The following is an 18,188-nucleotide window of genomic DNA, read 5'->3' on the forward strand; positions in this document are numbered from 1 at the left end:
ATCATTACTCAAAAGACATAAAGAACAATGGTAACCTAATTTTCGAGTCTGGTATCTCATGGTTACAACAATCATGTACTCTGGATAGACAAAGCCTTCAGAATAAGTACATTTAGGCAAACTGCATTATCAGAGATAAACTGCACAGGTGGCAAAGAACCTTGAAGAGAGAAGATGATGCTAGAATGCTGCTCATTTATCTCCCTATTCTAGTCTGAGCACCACAATCAGTTCTTCATTTACCTAAGCCGTGGATTCTGGGCAAGACTCTGTACTCGAGCCCATGCATGATTATTTCGTGGCTGCAACTCCACAGGGACCTTGAGAGGAAGACGTACTGGCTTCTGGTCCTCTTCATCACTAACACCTGAAGAGAGATGAAACACAAAGGGCATCGGTCAAAGTAAGGACAACTCAGAACGTTATATGGTCAGTTACATGAAAAAAAGCATCACAGGCATTAGCATCACCTACAGACAACCGAGGCAGCTCAGCTCCACTGGTGGAGCCTGCTTCCTTAGATTACCTCCTGGTCCAATATGTTTATTTTTTTTTCCTTGGACACTGCAGTGATACTGGAGCTTCCAGGTGAACAAGCAGTGTCAAAATCAGGTGGCTGGAAACTTTGAACAAGTACAGTATTTCAGACCTTTAGACTGCACTGATTCTACTTATTGGGGGGAAACAAGAGGAATAAAAACAATTAAAAAAAAAAAAATCACACATAGCTGAACTAGGGAAGGTAAAAAAAAAAAAAAGCCTCAAATGCTCAATGCCAGCTTATGCACCGGCATAAGGGACTAAACTTCACACACAGTGAAAGCACAACTGCTAAAGCAGTAGTGATATTGCCTAGTGTAGCTATTTCCTTTTCAATTTAGCTAGTGACATACTCCAAGATTTAGAGAGCTGGGCGGGTCCTAAAGTGATTTGGTTTATACAAGCAAACAGGATAAGTAAAACAATAGGGACATATCTGTGCCCAACACAAATGTGAAATAGCACAAATTCCCCTGCCAGTGATGTACACATCAAAACAGACCTACTCTCTCTCATATTCTGCCGACCATCTGTTAAAGTGCTTTCAAGTTCCAGCATCTCTTACTCACCATCTGGATCACAGAGTTTCTTCAAAGCCCTGCACATCGGAGCTTTGATACGAAGGTTTCTGCCTTTGTAACGAACGGTCGTAGCCCTGAATACATTGAAAGAGAAGTATTTACAGGCACCATTAGCAAAAGTTTGTGAATACCTACCTATTAGGGACACTGAGTCAAATACAATCATGGCTATAGGCATGAACAAAGAAATGTAAGGTTTTGCAGCACAAATTCACAAGAGCATTCAATCTTTTCTATCACTTTACTTTTCATTATAGAAATACTATTCTTGTGACCCTCCTCTTCCAGACTTTCATGAAACACTGAGCTGTCCACTTGGAGACAGACTGCTATTTTATAAAGCGGAACAGAATTATGTTACTTCAGTTTAAGAGTACCCTCAGAGACAGCTTCATAAAAGACAAGTGGTTTTGCTTTTCTCTCCTCTTTATACTCCTAACTCTTAATTATGGGAAGAAAAAGTCTGAAGTTTTTGAAGAGTCTTCCATTCTGGAATATCAACACCACATCTGTTGCAAAAATGAGGTCTAACAGCTTGTGCAGAATCTAAACAAAGTAACTTTTACAGTATGATTTCACTGGCTTTTAGCTTCAATACCACATTAACAGCTATAAAGATCCCTAAAAGCAAGAGGCCATTTTTGTTTTCACACAGTGGAACTATTTGATTTCTTCACTCAGTCAGCCCTGTTTTCTTTTAAGAGACTTAAAAGGCAGGCATTGAGACCAACAAAGTTACTGATTGCAGTATTTATTACCTAATACTTCAAGCAATAAGGATCAGCTAGCATAGAAGCAGCAGGATTGAACACAAGTCCTTGTAAGTAAAATGAAAGAAATTATGGAGAATACTCCTACAGCAGGATCTCATTTTTTCCTATGCTGTAAGGAAGACAACATCAGGCAGAAAGAGTGCTTGTCTACACTGCTAAGAGGGAAATTTGCAGAAGGGCAGCAGAAGTGAAGCCAGACCTGAGAAGGGGTCGATAAGGTAAGCAGCTCAAAAGTTTCAGTTACTAAACTGTGAACTTCTACAGATTCAGAATATCCCAGGGCTGGAAGGGCAGATCCCCTCAATGCACACTGAGCTACCAAAAGCTAAAGGGAATATGTTAGCCCTCCCTCTTTCTAACGATCTCTGACACAGAAGTAGTGACGACCCAACTAATGAAAACAGAAGGCTCTCAAGTACTGTGGAGAAACTAGCAACAGTACTAAAGAGAAAATAAAAAAGTCCCAAGAGCTATTGCCTGGCTTTAAATAGTGCTTCCTATTTCCATGTCTGCAACAGCAGACACTATAGCTGCTCCAACAGAAGCGTTGTTGTTACCTCTCCTGTTGTTACCTCTCCTCTTTCAACTTAACTCTAACTTGAATTGTTTGAAGACAGTAGGTCCCACCAAGTACAACAGACAATCTCTGCCAGTGGAAAGACCCTTAGAGGAGAACATAGTAACACTCGTGAATAGCTAATCAGTGACATGAAAGGTAAAACTTCCTCCTGGTCATTGCACTGGACACCTCAGCCTTAATGCGTGAGGCTCAATAGCCTCTTGTCATTATATTGAAGTGCAGATAAGATTTTATCAGAAAATCAGCATTTTTTAGAAAATAGATCTCCTGAAAACAAGTTTAATCCTATGCAGCTAGCACCCTCTTGGATTTTTTGTGTAAACCAAATTTCAATGTAAGTGAGGACAAGATCAGTAGGAATCAACCCAAACTCACTTATGTCAAGTTAACGGGGACTGCACTGTATAAAGACAGGAAACTTGACTACAGATGCTGCTCTCAAATTCAGCTGGTCAGTGTTTGGACAACTTCCCTCTCAGGTCTGAATCTTTAGGTGGAGAATCTCCACTTTTCTTCATGAATCCAAACGTTGGTCTCATCCAGCAGCCAGAAACATCAGCCTAGTCTAAAAGTGCCTGGTACAAAACTGGAAGGATTGGGCAGAACCTAGAGAATTTGCAGTAAATAAAAATTCGAGACACATTTTTTTGTCTGGTGCTTATCATTATTTCCTCCAAGAACAGTAACTGAAAAAAACATATGAGGACTAAAAGTCTTCACCTTTTACTATAGCTCCTAGAAATCTCTCTTCCCGTTACATATTTTTACACTGAAGTAGCACATCCCTCACAATTCACCACAAATACCTTTTGCCTTTAACTACAGGGATTCAATGCAAGCTATGTTTATTACCACTAATGCTGTCTGTCACAGCATTGTAAGTGATTTTATAAAGCTCATGTTGGGATGATAGGACACACAAATGCACCCAACCACTAGAAATGCAAAGTCTGGGAACATGATAGAACGGTTGTACAGAGAACAATGCTGCTGCATGAATATGCCAAAATTATTGTCGTCTTTGTTCTTGCAAGCAGTTGATTACAGCATTACAGCAACCAGAACTGCTGCAATGACTTCCTTACTTAGTGAAGACATGCCTAGATGTTCTCTCCTGTTCCAGGGGAAGACACAGTTTCATAGTAGCCTCATACAAAAATCCAGTAAAGCCAGTGAAAATAAATCCAGTAATTCCATGCATCTTCAAACAGGTTATTAATATGCAAATTTACACTACTTTAGGACATCAACTTCTTTTAACTACTTGTATGAGCTGAGACTCTCCTTCTGCATCTTGATTTTTGCAACACCTTTTAAATGTGCCCTTGAAGTAGCTGCATGCAAGTGAAGAGTCAGAAATAGCATTATTATTATTATTGTAACTGTGACAGTGTAAGGGCGTAAGTGAGAAGGGGTTTGTGGTGAGAAACATTATTTCTGCTTAGATTAACTTGTATGACTATATAAAACAGACATGCTTTGTGGAAATTGTTCCATCACATGACTTGAAGGTGACTGAAAGAAGGGCCTGCATGCTCAAAAGGCTGTTTGATCCACCTAGAACAGCTCAGCTAATTTGATCAAGAAGCAAGAAAAGCACTGCTGTTCATTTTTCATATTTTCTATTTCCCTTAAAGAGCCTAACTAGCTGGTCATAAAGCATTTATTATTGAGTCAGGCTTCCTCGCAGTTGTTCCTGATCAGTTTGTCCACCACCTGCTCAGCTACACCTTGGGTTACAGATACCCACTATCTGTTACTACCACGGAGCAGCTCACAAAACCCAACAGATCAGCATCATAAGCTCCTGGCTGCATTTGTAGCTGTGCTTAAAGGGCAGAGGGGGGAAAAAAACCCCACCCACCAAAACCTAGGATAAAAGCCAGAAAATAAATAAAAAAACATAAGTATATTACAGAAAAGATTAAAAAAATATAAAAATCGAGGAGAAAAATCATATTGGAGGAAAAAAACCAAATGCAAAACTGCTGATAGCCCTAGAAGAGCAGGAACTGCTGTATTTCCCCAAGTACCGAGCGAGAATGGCTGAGTTTAGAAGTTAGCAAGCAAAGTACACTGTCCAGTAAATGAAGGAACACAGAGCACACATAAATTTGACGTAACAATGTTAAAAACTTCACAATGAAGTCTTTGCCCTGGCACTACAGCACTCTTCCATGACTGCAGCAATCAATACTTTTATTTTCATTGTTCCCTAAAACATGTTTAGAACTAGCATCCCAGTTCTCTGCATTCAGGTGTTCTGCTTGCAGAGTCAGGAATAATTGCCCTAATTCCCTTTTCTATAAAGTACGATGGGCTTCAAGCAATCTTGGGAGAGTCTGATAATAAGTTATTCTTTAAACGAAAATAAAATTAGATATATTCAGAGACTATAGTTTCTTAATTGAAATCCATGGCTGGGAGGCTGGAAGAAGAATAGTTCTACTAATTTAAAAAGAAAAGCACAGTAAAAAGAAGGCAGCGTGCAACAGAACTACTCTTAGCTTAAAAATACTTATCTCCTCCTCTTCTCTTACCTAGATTCTGGATGTTTTCAAATGCCGAAAATGGTAAATCTTATTCTACTGAATATGCATTAAGAACTACTAGTATAACTTGACACCAAGAGCCTATTCTGCCTACTTAAAACAATTGGGTTTGTACACAATTTTTTTAAGATGAATTGCTATTTTATTATCAAGATTTTTAAGGAGTTACAAATTCCCCCTCAGTATGCCAAACAGCTGTTACAAGGCAATCAAAAGCCATGAATGATCCCTCCCACTCCACACAAGGAACACCCAGGAACTGAACCAGACAGATCAATCCATACCTGTTAAAAGTTTCTGTCTTTAACAGTCTTACTTGTGATACTAAGAACCTCTCAGCTTGGGGGGCAAAACCACATATGCTAACAGACACCGAGTAGTACTGTGCTTTAACTATTGCATATTTACAGTATTTCTCTAATTACATGTCTGTTGTGTTGGTGGGGTTTTTTTAACTCATCCACAAATCCTACAGGTTTACAAAGGTATCCAGAAAATATTTATATTTCCTCAAATGTAGTTTTTTATTAAATGTAGAGACTGTTGCAAAACCTAAGCTAAATAAAAATGTTTCACTCCTAAAAATGAAACAAAACAAAGAAGCTTAGGTTTATTTAAATGGCTTTCTGAGCAGTTCTGATATACTTCCACAAACCTTTGTTTCTTGTTATACATCCTCATCACACAATCCAGCGACATATTGTTGCTGTAATAAAAAACTATCAACAAAGGACTGGACAGAAAGTGATTCAGATTCCCTATAATTTCTAAGGGAGCTTTGTTTTCATAGTTGTCCTGCTTAGTGATTCTGAAAACTTTTTTAAGCAGCTCATGTGGGCCACTGTTGACATGAGTATGCTAAACTACTCAGACCAGCTACAACAACTGAGGGAATTCTTACCTTCTCCTTGCATTTATAAATATGTAAACTTTGATCTATTTTCTAAAAGATCCCCAATTCATTAAACTACAACTGTAACAAAGGCTATTGTCTAGCCTGATTTTACATGTTACTGCAATTCTGAAGACAAGTAGAGACATACAGCAATGAATGGCCTTAATTTCACTGACCAAACAGGGACATTTCTTAAAGATTTTGCCATTACTTGGAACAGCCAAGTGATTAAGTTTTCAGGCACTATTTAGTATCTGTGACCTGGGTTATAACCTCAACTAGGACAATTTTAAATATGGTTTTCTTATGAGCACCTCACAGGGTCATTTGTTTCTCCATACACCATGTAATTATTACAGAAAGCCAGAAATTATATGTAACAAACAAAATAAGCACTGAATCAGAATGTGTAACTCCAGGGTCTAGAGTTGTCCTGGAAATTAATTGCCAGGTAGCTCCTCACAATCTTAGCCTCTGTTGACATTTTTACCAATTAAATGAGGCTAATGTTTATGTACTTCAGAAGATCATCAGAATAATGCATGTTCACGTTCCCTATTTTTAATCACTTTGGACTCACTTTCACTCAAGACTCTCAACACAGTGACAAGCCCTACAAAGCACATTGAACTCAGAGGAAAAGAAGTATCACACTTGAAAGAAACGCTTTAGGAAATGAAAAAAGTAACTGCTTAAAAATAAGAGAGGGGGATCATAGAACTGTAACATCACTGAGCAAGATGAAAAATTTAATCTAATGAGATATAGGCAATGTGTTTGCTTGTGTGAAATATGAGGCTGCCCTGCACGTGCAGGGGATTAATTCATATGGTGTCAACATCCAGGTGGTAACAAAGACGAAAATGTGAACATTGTTTCCCTGCACAGTTCACTCTTCTTCAACTGACAAGGTTTAGCCACCAAATGGCCTAAGAGATGCAGGAGAAAAATGGACGCAAAGATGTGTCTTCCATCTGGGAGACAAAAAGCCTATACAAAAGCAACTATTTCTGAACTGGCTAAGAATGTTAATATTATGTACAATCTAGTTTTTCATTAGAAGATTAGCATTAATATTTTCAATGCAAAGACTCCTGTTTTCAAAATGGTTTGTTACAACACTGCCTTTTATAGAATACACACCTAGACTTCATAGAAATCATGAGCCTCCATTAACAATTAATTAGAAGAGTCTCATTTATTATGGTTTAGTCTATTTGGATGACACATTATTAGAAAAGCTCTCCAGCACAAGACCAAAATGACTGCCTATAACCTGAACTCTAGAGATATTCAGGACACTAGGGAAAAAAAGGCTCATCTCAGGCCCATTTTAACTGATAACTCCAAATGAAAGAAATCATTTGCTTTAAGAATAATATTATTATATGAAAAAACTTACTGCTAAGGTTTTGTTAATTGTACAAAACCCAAATCAAATGGCAATTTCCCTTCTAATTTCAAACTTCACAGTTAACAAAAGAATGAACAAGTGATTTCATAAATAATCTCATTCAAGACCTGCAACACAACAGCACACTGCACAAAGTGCCATCTCCCAGGAGATGGAAGGTTAATAAACTGTAAAGCACTCATTTGGAAACTCAGTTTGTGAACAACAGAAAGATGCAACAAGAAGTATTCATTTTACATAATGTGAAGTCAAGAAGTCAGCAGCTGCAGAGTGGGCAAACTCTCCCTCTTGTTTACAGTAAAGTTTACTACATTGATAATTTGTCTGCTACAGTGAAGCACCCTAAAAGCACAAATGCCTAAAGTAAAAAGGCATCTGTAACAGAAAATAACACTGTTTTGAAATGGCTTTTAAAGACATGATTAGGGTAGACCAATTCCTGCTGAGTGCTGATCACACTCCTTAAAATAATATCCTTTGAAAGAAATTTCACTTTAGAATACACAAATTCTAAAAGCAAGACTACTTCAGAAAATTTTACATACAAATATATCAGGTATTTCCTCATTTCTAATAGTACAGAAACTTCTAACCCCTTCTGTATTTTAAAAGTACATTGCCAATACTGAACCCCCAAATCCCGTAATTCTTTCTTGGAGTGAAATAGAATAATTGTTCTTAAAGTCAAATAGATACAGAAGCAATTGGAGGGCTGGGGCCTATGGTGTACTGGAAGTGTTGTTTCAGGTCTGGAAGTCTGGACTCATCAGCACTGCTGGGAGAGCTGTTTGAAGATGAACCCTCACTACAAGAAGACATTGAGGTGCTGGAGCGTGTCCAGAGAAGGGCAACAAAGCTGGTGCAGGGTCTAGAGCACAAGTCTTGTGAGAAGCTGCTGGGGGAACTGGGGGTGTTTAGTCTGGAGAAAAGGAGGCTGAGGGGAGACCTTATGGCTCTCTACAGCTACCTGAGAGGAGGTTGTAGCGAGGTGGGGGTTGGTCTCTTCTCCCAGGTAACAAGCAACAGGATGAGAGGAAACGGCTTCAAGTTGCACCAATATTAAATATTAGGAAAAAGTTCTCCACCAAAAGTGTTATCAAGCATTGGAACAGGCTGCCCAGGGAAGTGGTTGTGTCACCATCCCTGGAGGTATTTGAAGGATGTGGTGCTCAGGGACATGGTTTAGTGGTGGGCTTGGCAGTGTTAGGGTAAGGGTTGGACCCGATGATCTTAAAGGTCTTTTCCAACCTAAATGATTCTATATTCCCTATAGTGAATCAACACAGTTATAATGCCACAACTTCTGTAAATAATTCTCATTTCATTACCTTATTTTCTTCACCCATCATTTCCTACTAATGATATTTAATGGCTTCATGGAAAAGGGGAGAAAAAGCCCATACAAAACTAAGAATGGAAAACGTCAAACTGCAGTTCAAAAAAAGTACAAAATGCTCCCTAGACTCTGGATGACCAACAATCAAGTTGCTGAATAGCCCAGTTTTAAGAGTTTCAGGAATAAATTCTTACTTACCCAGCCTGAATGAGCTCATTGAGTTTAGCTGCATTCTTGTCATCCATACCTTTACATGAAATGGGATAACACAGTGAATTAGGATTTAAAGTGATAGAATCATGATTTTTTACATGTCCTGTTCAGTTTTCAAAGCTATTACATTTTATTCTCACATAGGATTAATGTGCATAAATGTGCTGTAACATAGCCTTTCTGAAAAGTTTCTATTTTCATAATGTGCAAGCTTTACATCCTTGCCATGAAAATTGTATTTCACTCATGGATTAAATGACCCTAGTTTAGGTGCTACAGTCATCTTGCATTGCTGGGCATTAATCTGACGCTGCAGTATTAAAAAAAAAAAAAAGATTCCTCATCTTCCTGCTCAATCTCTGTTGCTAAGGCAGCACAGCATAATGAAAGCATCAAGCCCTCACAGCCCTGAATGCAATAAAAAAAGTAAATAAAAATAATAAAATGCACATGTAACCCACACTTTTCTTCTATGCATTATACAGCACAAATTTAAATAGACATTATGGCAACTTGATTTATATTCCCCATAACAGTTAGGCCCAGATCTATTTACTGAACAATTAATCTCCCTCTGGCAATGCTGAAAGTATTCCTGACATGCTTTCGTGTCTCAATAGCTCTATGTAAGTCATCTCGATTTCTGGGAAGATGGGACTGGGTGAATACCACAAGAGAAATTAAAAAAGAAAAAAAACAAACCAAAACACGAGAGAAAGAAACTACTTTCACCAGCTGCAGAGCAGACCTCTCATCAACTGGGTGTAGAGGCTTGAAGCTTAAGCCCATTTGGTCTTGGAGACTAGAATCTTCCAAGTGATAGTGGGTAAAATATGTAACCAAGTACCAAAGTTATAAAAAGACAGAAGCACAAAGTGTGCATGCATTGCCATGGTGACTGTGTGAAACCTTATTCCCAGTCATAGCAAGGAGGGTCTGTTGATGCTTTTAAGACAAGATGTGGATATAGGGAAGAAACACTAACACTGATTTCTACTGACAATGCAATCTTTCTTGCCTCTGCACCTTCTTTGTCATGAAACAGTTCAAAATTGCTTCTCCAATATGAATTAGCACACTGGAGATCTTTGAACAAACAGAATAAAGTCAGTATGAACATTCACAACAGTCTCGCTCATGACACATTACAATAAATCCAGTTGAGGAAATAATATAGTAAAAAAACAATCTGCCAAAATACCATGGTTCTATTAGGAATTGTACATATCTACTCATTAAAGTTTTCTTGCCTTTTTCACTTTGCACCTAGTATGACTTTACAAAGAAGTGAAGGTATTTTGATGATTTTTCCATGTCTCACAAACTAAAAACACATGTAGAAGATGCACTATGATACAACACTGACTCTACAAAAAGCTTGGGGACAAATGAAAAAAACACACAGGTAAGAAGGTGTATGTGCCTGAACTAGCACATGCAGTGCATGTTCCTCTGCCCATTCTCCAAGCTAGCAGCATCAGAGCTCTTTCTAGTCCGGAAGTCATAAAGACCATGGGAACCATCTCCCGGGCTGCATCAAAAGCAGCGTGGCCAGCAAATTGAGAGAGGGGATTCTTCCCCTCTGCTCCGCTCTCCTGAGACCCCCCCTTGCAGTGCTGTGTCCAGCTCTGGGGCCCTCAGCATCAGAAGGACATGGACCTGCTCGAGCGGGGCCAGAGGAGGCCACGAAGATGCTCAGGGGGCTGGAGCACCCCCCTGTGAGGACAGGCTGAGAGAGTTGCGGCGGGTCAAGCTGGAGAAGAGAAGGTTCCGGGGAGACCTTAGAGTGGCCTCCTAGTGCTTAAAGGGGGCTTGTAAAAAAGATGGGGACAGACTTTTTAGTAGGGCCTGCAGTGATAGGACAAGGGGTAATGGTTACAAACTAAAAGAGGGGATGTTCACACTAGGTATAAGGAAGATATTTTTTACAATGAGGGTGGTGAAACACTGGCACAGGTTACCCAGGGCGGTGGTAGATGCCCCATCCCTGGAAACGTTCAAGGCCAGGTTGGACGGGGCTCTGGGCAACCTGATCCAGTGGAAGATGTCCCTGCTCATGGCAGGGGGGTGGGACTAGATGACCTTTAAAGGTCCCTTCCAACCCGAACCATTCTGTGATTCTATGAACATGGTAGCAAGCCTAAGCTCAGATATCTTGCTAATGCAACTAATTGACTCCCAGAAAATGGGGGAGCATTGGTATGGCATATACTCCTTTGTCTACACTCATCCTTACGGACAAAACCATCCTCAGGGATTACAAGGTCAGAATGCATCTTGGTTAGCCAGTAAAGTTGTTATTTCTGACTATGATTTATAATGATTTTTCATCTTCAGTGTTCAATAAGTAAAGATTTAGAGAATGACTTAGAGAAAGGCACCATCCCAGATTTTGATTGCACAGGCAGAAATAATCGTGGGTGTAGATGATATCGTTTACTCATTTAATTGCTTAGTGTTCAAGAATAATAAATCAGACAGATAATCTAAGATGCATATACATTTACCTGTCATCTGTGGGTATTACATGCACTGCATTTCACAGATAGCAAAAGCTAAAGAAATCTGTCAAAGAAAAAGGGGACTAATGCAACAGACTAAGAATGTCTTTAAAAATAAAAATACATTTAATGACAAAACAATACCAAAGGGCACTGCAATAGAATACAATGAACACAAATTCTGAATAACTCAAAGGTGAAACTGTACTAGACATTGCCAACTTCAAGGGTAGACACTTCTGATACCACCATATAAAAATAATTTTAAGTAATTCATACTCACATCCCCCAATCTTTTTCCTTAGTTCCCCATAGCAGATTAAGCCATAAAGCTCCAGGGAGGATTTCTTCAGCCCTTGAGAAAACACTGAAAAGTAGAAGAGGTGTGAGATACAGACTGCAGATACACATACACAGCTACATTGTAGATACTCATTTCAATGATACTCATTTTCAATGATGAGACAAACATCTCATTGAAAGGAAGACCAAGTTCTGTTCCAACAAACACTATGAATGCCCTTTAGAGATTTAATGCAAATTTCAGATTCTAAATTTTTATATGAAGAATTGCACAGATTTTATTCAACTTTACAAGGGTTTTTTTCTCCTTTCTCATTAACACACGTGACGTAGACATTATTTCTAATAGATCTAAATATCTAAGACAGCAAGGAAAGATTTACAAATCAGATCAAAATATTTATTCTTGTCTATTCATAAATAATTCAGTTCTCTTTGACTTGCAGAATCATTTAATCTCAAGATCCAGGCACACATATTTCCACCAATGCTAAAGCTAATCAGACTACTGCACTAGTTTTTAAATTCCTTCAGCTAATGAGATATCAGACCTCAGAGGTATACATACAGAACTTTATGTTATCCAGAAAACAGATGAAGTTCCTCCATGACATTTTTTTTTTCCTGAAGTTTTTCCATCCTGTGTTTGCTGTAACATTTTGTTTTAAATAAAATACTAATGACTTGTTTCATCTTAAAGCGCTGTCTTGTTTTGAAGAAGGAACTCAAAAATACACCTTATGAGAGGTGTTTTAGATGTCAATTTCATAAAGAGATTATACCATACACTATCTTTGCATTCATTCAGCTTCTTTCTAGTCATACCCATTTCTCATTAATGAGGCTCTGGCCACAAATCACATACATGAATTCACTATCCAAACTTTTCCTGATGTTAAAGAGCGTTGTTTATAGACCAAAAAATTCAACCACCATGAAACCGCCATGACTTATACAGCTTCGAATATAGCAACAGGATAGGAAAGCCTTGGAGACCTTTGCCAACAAGCTAATGGGAGAACCTGAAAGTCCAAAGAGGTGTCTTAGTAAAATCTGTTCACTCTGAAATAGATTTCTTTAACCCATTATTCAGATTAGGCTACCCGCAAACTGACTTGAATTCTCAAGGAATAGTATGCATCTGATAAAAACCGATTATTAATGATCATATATTACTATTATTGTTACAAAACACCACTAGCAGTTCGTATGACTTCCCATTTCACTCAGCAAGTCAGGGAAGAAGGGAAAAGAATGGGAAGAGGGGACTATGGCACTGAGAATCTTAAGTTACTGAACCAACGATATAATCTCAGGCTCATTTAAAGTGTGAGCAAATATTTCACCATTTACACTTGTATCAGACTATTTATTTATTTCTACTTTCCCCCAAGAAGTGCAAAGTAGTGCTGGAGTCAATTTGCTCGATGAAGTCATGCCTGACTAAGATTTAGGCAGCTTAAGAGAGAGAATAGAACATTTCCTTGAACCTGGCTTCTCCCCAGTATTAATACTAGGATCAGCATTTATAATGGTGTGGTGAATTCATATAAAAGCAATGACACAAATACCAGTTTTTAAGAAGTACTTGTCAAAAAACATGAACCTCCGCATGGCCACGCTAATGAAAATAAGCCAAGTTCACAGACATCCTATTCAGTATGTATTTTCTCATCTCCACCTTTCCTACCCTCCACGATGGCACTCCAAGGAGGACTCCAACCCTCATGAGACTGTGAGCTCTACGCTAAGCCCATTTCTTTTCATACTAACCATTATCAAAGTCAATGTACTTTGAGATCTTGTGCCAGGTGCGATAGTAGAAGTGGCGGACCTGTTCCTTATTCTTCACCATGCTTGCTGGTTTGCCCTTCTTCTTGTATTTCAGGGCAATGTTGTTCTGGATAGCTTCAAAGTCCTTCCCGTGCTGAAGAACAAATAAAATAAATCCAAATACTCTAAACCGAACTTATATCTTGTCATACAACCACTCAAACAACACGAGAGACTGTGGGGTTGGGTTCTCTGTGGGAAACTAGATTTCAGTGGTCATAAACAAAATTCTTGGGTATCAGAATTCAACATCCTAAGAATGAGACTGGTTTACTTTATTTTATATAAAATGCATTACAGATGCCAAATAAATTACTTTCCAATTTCTTGAATTGTTTCAAATCAAAAATTTTAAGTTGCTAGCAAACTTTTAAACCCCCCCCAAACTTTACTAATAAATGTGCTAAGTAAAATTCAGACTCTCTCACTTCGCTTTCTTTACTTTCCTCTGCATTTTCCTCCCTCTCCCTCCTACCTCCATTTCTGACTAAGGTGAATGAGAACCCTATTATATTTAACAGCTTCACTTTTATTTACAGTAAGTTTCAGGTTCTGGTTATTAGGAGTACAAAATTTGAGTTTCAAATAATGAAGGAAAATATTACATTTTAAAAAACCCAAACCACAACTTCTTACAGAAAACACATTTTTACACTGTAGGTCATTCAGAAGTTCATTCTCAGTGTAAAAATAAAAATGAGACATTTAAGTGTCCCTTTAAAATTAGCCAATTCCTGTAAAATCTTTGCAGTTCAAAAGAAGAAAACTTAATTTTATATACCTTATCACTGAACTCCTGCTATCATAAAATTTCTTAGTATTCAAAAAAGCTTGGAATTGATTTAAATACAAAGCATGAAAACCTCTTCTGAAAGGTAGTGACACAAAATGAATGGAATTTGGGGACCAAACTGAATCCCAAATCCATCAATACAGAGCACATTTTTGAACTTTTTCCTCAGCATTCAAAAAAATGTTTTCTTTTAGTGATAAAGGGACTTAATAATTACATGATTCCCAGGAATATCACTGCAAATCAGAGGAGTTAAAAAAGAAAAGGGTTTAAGTGTTCATTTTGTCCACAAAATACATACGCATGAAGCATGCCTACCACTAAAAAACCGTATATTTAAAAGATGTACACACGCAAAGAAAATCTACCGCCACATCCTTTGTTTTTGCCTTTAGTATGTATTTTTGTAACAGAAGCACCCTTAAAATAATCATGGGAACAGGACAAGCAGGAATACATCATATGACATAAATGATAAGATGAGCTAACTTCTCTTTGGCTCTCAGTCCTAGTACTGAACTGGCTCAAAACTTTTCATGCTCAAAGATTAAACACAGTGCCTACAATTCTTATTAGAATAGAACAGATTTTTTTGTTTGGTAAAATTACAGCACAAGTGTGCTGCTTTCGAAAGCTGAGATAGGGACATTATTTATTTATTTCTCATTTGAAACAGAACCATAATTGAAGAGTAATTGAAATTACATTAAACATTCGTGAATAAAACTCACAAATATCTCCTGAGTATTTCAAGAGAAAAAAAAGCTTGACAGTTTTGAAATGTGGCTTTGATTGACAGCTGGTTTACAGCCAAGTGTACAGACACATATACCCAAACAAATGTGTATGTGTATGGATGCATTTTGCTCCTGCAAATCTCAACTGAATCAACCTTCGTTAGGAATATCCACATACTAAATGAAGCCATCAAAACTTGTTATTTTCCTCTAGGCTTACCTCATACAGTCCCTCGAAGAAAGTATTTTTGTCCTCTGTGCTCCACGATTCCCACTGCCGTCTGACCTTCTTCCCTTCCTCCTTCTCTCCAGCTGAGGCACCCAGGTTCCTTGCTGCTGACTTGGAATTTCCAGCAGGATTGCTGGGAGGAATCCCTGATGTGCCACCAGATGTAGTCCCTCCATTATCTGCTGCTGCAAAAAAAACATGACCAGAGTGAATATTAAACCAAGAGGAAGATTTCATGGATAGAGATAAGGGAGGAACTCTGAATTTTCTCCTTCTTCACTACTCCCATCTATATCGGGTTTTTTCCAAGATATTTCACCTGAAATACAACAGGCAAATAACAAGGTTTGTTTTAGAGAACTAAGATCTCAAAGAGCAAAAAACAAGGGGAAGGTTTCAAAGGCTTAATTTTGTATTTGCAGAAATAAGACAGATAAGCAGGAATATACCAAAGCAACCTCTAAAAGGCCACACACTCTGACGCTTATACACTGGTGCACTCTGCAGTTGCCCCTTGCAGCTGCGAGGAACTGCTGAGCGATGCTGAACACTGATGTGACCAATAAAGCAAACTAATGGCCACGAGAAAATATACATAATTTCATATCCTTGTCTTTGGTCTTGATCTTACTGCCTCCAAAATAACCGTGGTAAAGAAAGGACTGAAAGATGTCTACTTTTAGTTCATCACATGATAACGGATCAGTATTCTCCAGAATCTGATCCTCAGGATAAAGAGCACCATCTCTGACACTTAGCCCATCTAGGATATTTCAAGGTATCCCAAGGACGGCAAGTACCAACCCCTTCTCCTTCCCCAAATCCTGGTGTGGCTTTTGGAAAAAGGCACATAAGTATAATCTTGATTGTACCTTTGTCAGTTATCGGCACCCCAAAGAACATGGATCAGGAAAAAAAAAAGTATCAGAAATGCTAAAATGAGAATAAACCCTGATGGAACTAAGAGAATTTGCTGTTCATGCAAGCAGGGAACAGGGAAGAAAATAGGATGAAGAAACTGCAGGATGGTGAGAGCTACATATAATGCAGTAAGATTCTATTCCCTCACCTTAATTCAGAAGGAAAAACCTCTTTTTTTTTTTTTTTAATCACCTCTGAAATTATTAGTCTTTCAAAGACATTTTAATCAGCAAAAACATTATCCCTAACCTTAAACCTGTGATTTATTCACAACAGAAATCAAACCAAACATCATGCTTGGTTTGACACTGTAACAGATTATCAGAATGTTAATCCAGAAACCAGGGAGACCTCCCAAAAAGTGCACTTTTTTTTTTCATGAAAATGTAACCATTCTCAGTAATTTGCGTTTCCAAAATACATTCTCTTCAATTTTGCTAAGAAGTATTATTTAAGATTTGACTGCCCTTAGCAATGCAGGCGTGTACTTCATAGAACGGGAGCCTTTTAACATTGAACATACATTGCTCATTAAAAAGAAAGCTTATTACCATTTTCATTTTTTCAGTTACTGACCTTTATGGTTTGTGTTTTATCTCATGATAAATTGGCTTGCCTTAGTTTATTTGCTTATAAATCCAGCTTGTACAATACAGCAGTCACAACTAGTTTCCCAAACTTTTACACACATTAGCACAGTTCTTTTTCATATTTAGGCTTAAAAAGTTGACTTACCTGTTCAAATTCAATTACATGAAGCAGTCTGTTTGCCTGACAAAGTCAGTGTTTTTATCCTTCTCATTCAAGAACCAGTTTGATAATCCTAATATTATTTAAAAAATACTGTCAGAAGAATCAACTGTTAGAGGCTTACTATGCTTTAGAGATTTGAAGGACTTGTATGTAAATCTTAACTGTAACTATTCAGTTGCAATTTGAAAGTAATTCTTTTGGATGACAAAACCGTATTTCTCCAAATCCTAAAAAAGCTGTTTGTTCAAGTTACGAAGAACATTTGAAATTAAACCTGGAAGAGAGTAAGATGCATGAAAGTACATTTTTTTCCTGCATACAATAAACATTTACTTGATATAAAATATGACACTGTGACCATTAAAAGGTTAATGTTTCTTTTATTTCTAGGAATGACTATTTGATCCTTCTGAAGAAAATTACTGTCACCACAGGGAAGCATGTAAGGCAAAACATGAAAAAGAGTCTGACATCTAGAAGAAAATGCCCTTAAAAACAACTTCTCAAATAAACAGCTTCTTTTACTTCCTAAAGCCTTCATCAGCCACTGGTAAAGTAACTGAAAGTTAAGCAATTTAATTCTGGTACTGTGAAGGTAAATCCTTTTAAAAAAGGGAAACCATAAGAAAAACCTGAACATTTTAATAGATGGTTGAGAAGAAAACCAACAACTTTAAGACACAGAATTTCTCCTTTATTCTGGAGATTGGAATATCACAATTTGCATGGTAAAGAAATGCAGATCTTAATATTTCAAATCCTCGATCGAGAAGGAGGAACTCAAACACATTAGTCCCCATTAATCTCAATCTACAATCTCCCGTTGCTACTAGCTCCCAAGGCAAAAGCCGTCCTTTATCAAAACACAGCTACTGGATTCTATTCGAGTTACTATTCTGATCACAGACCTCTAACTTTCTGAGAACTCATTCAGAGGAACAACAAATGCAGGGTTTGGGGGGTTGGTTTGTTTGTTGGGTGGTTGGGTTTGGTTTGGGGGTTTTTTTGCATCACTGTATACATACTCAAATAAGTAAAACCTGAAGTCAGCTGCCTGAAGTTCAGACCTTATCAAGGATTTTCTACAGATTGTGCAGTACGCTTGGTACACATGAAGTTTTCATTATTAAAAGGCATGAGAAGCAGAAGTATCAGTGAGGACTTTAACTTCTAATAAGACTATAAAGTTGGGTGTATGTAAAAGATGAAATTAACAGTTCTATCGAGGACATGC

At 37.9% G+C, this 18,188-nt stretch overlaps 1 protein-coding gene across 3 annotated transcripts in view; it reads right to left on the reverse strand.

Moving 5' to 3' along the window:
- CRAMP1 (cramped chromatin regulator homolog 1) overlaps positions 1-18,188 on the reverse strand; it is a 49,197-nt gene that overhangs the window by 23,876 nt on the left and 7,133 nt on the right. For 2 of the 3 annotated variants that reach the window (XM_074841428.1, XM_074841426.1), the window contains exons 3-8: positions 15,272-15,465; positions 13,462-13,615; positions 11,669-11,752; positions 8,870-8,918; positions 1,110-1,195; positions 244-367 (exon numbers count right to left, since the gene is read on the reverse strand). In XM_074841428.1, the coding sequence (XP_074697529.1) occupies positions 244-367; positions 1,110-1,195; positions 8,870-8,918; positions 11,669-11,752; positions 13,462-13,615; positions 15,272-15,465 (691 nt within the window). The remainder of the gene's footprint in view (positions 1-243; positions 368-1,109; positions 1,196-8,869; positions 8,919-11,668; positions 11,753-13,461; positions 13,616-15,271; positions 15,466-18,188) is intronic. The other variant, XM_074841427.1, reaches the window with a different exon arrangement.

Source organism: Strix aluco, chromosome 15 (genome assembly GCF_031877795.1).
Source record: "Strix aluco isolate bStrAlu1 chromosome 15, bStrAlu1.hap1, whole genome shotgun sequence".
Lineage (NCBI taxonomy): Eukaryota > Metazoa > Chordata > Aves > Strigiformes > Strigidae > Strix > Strix aluco.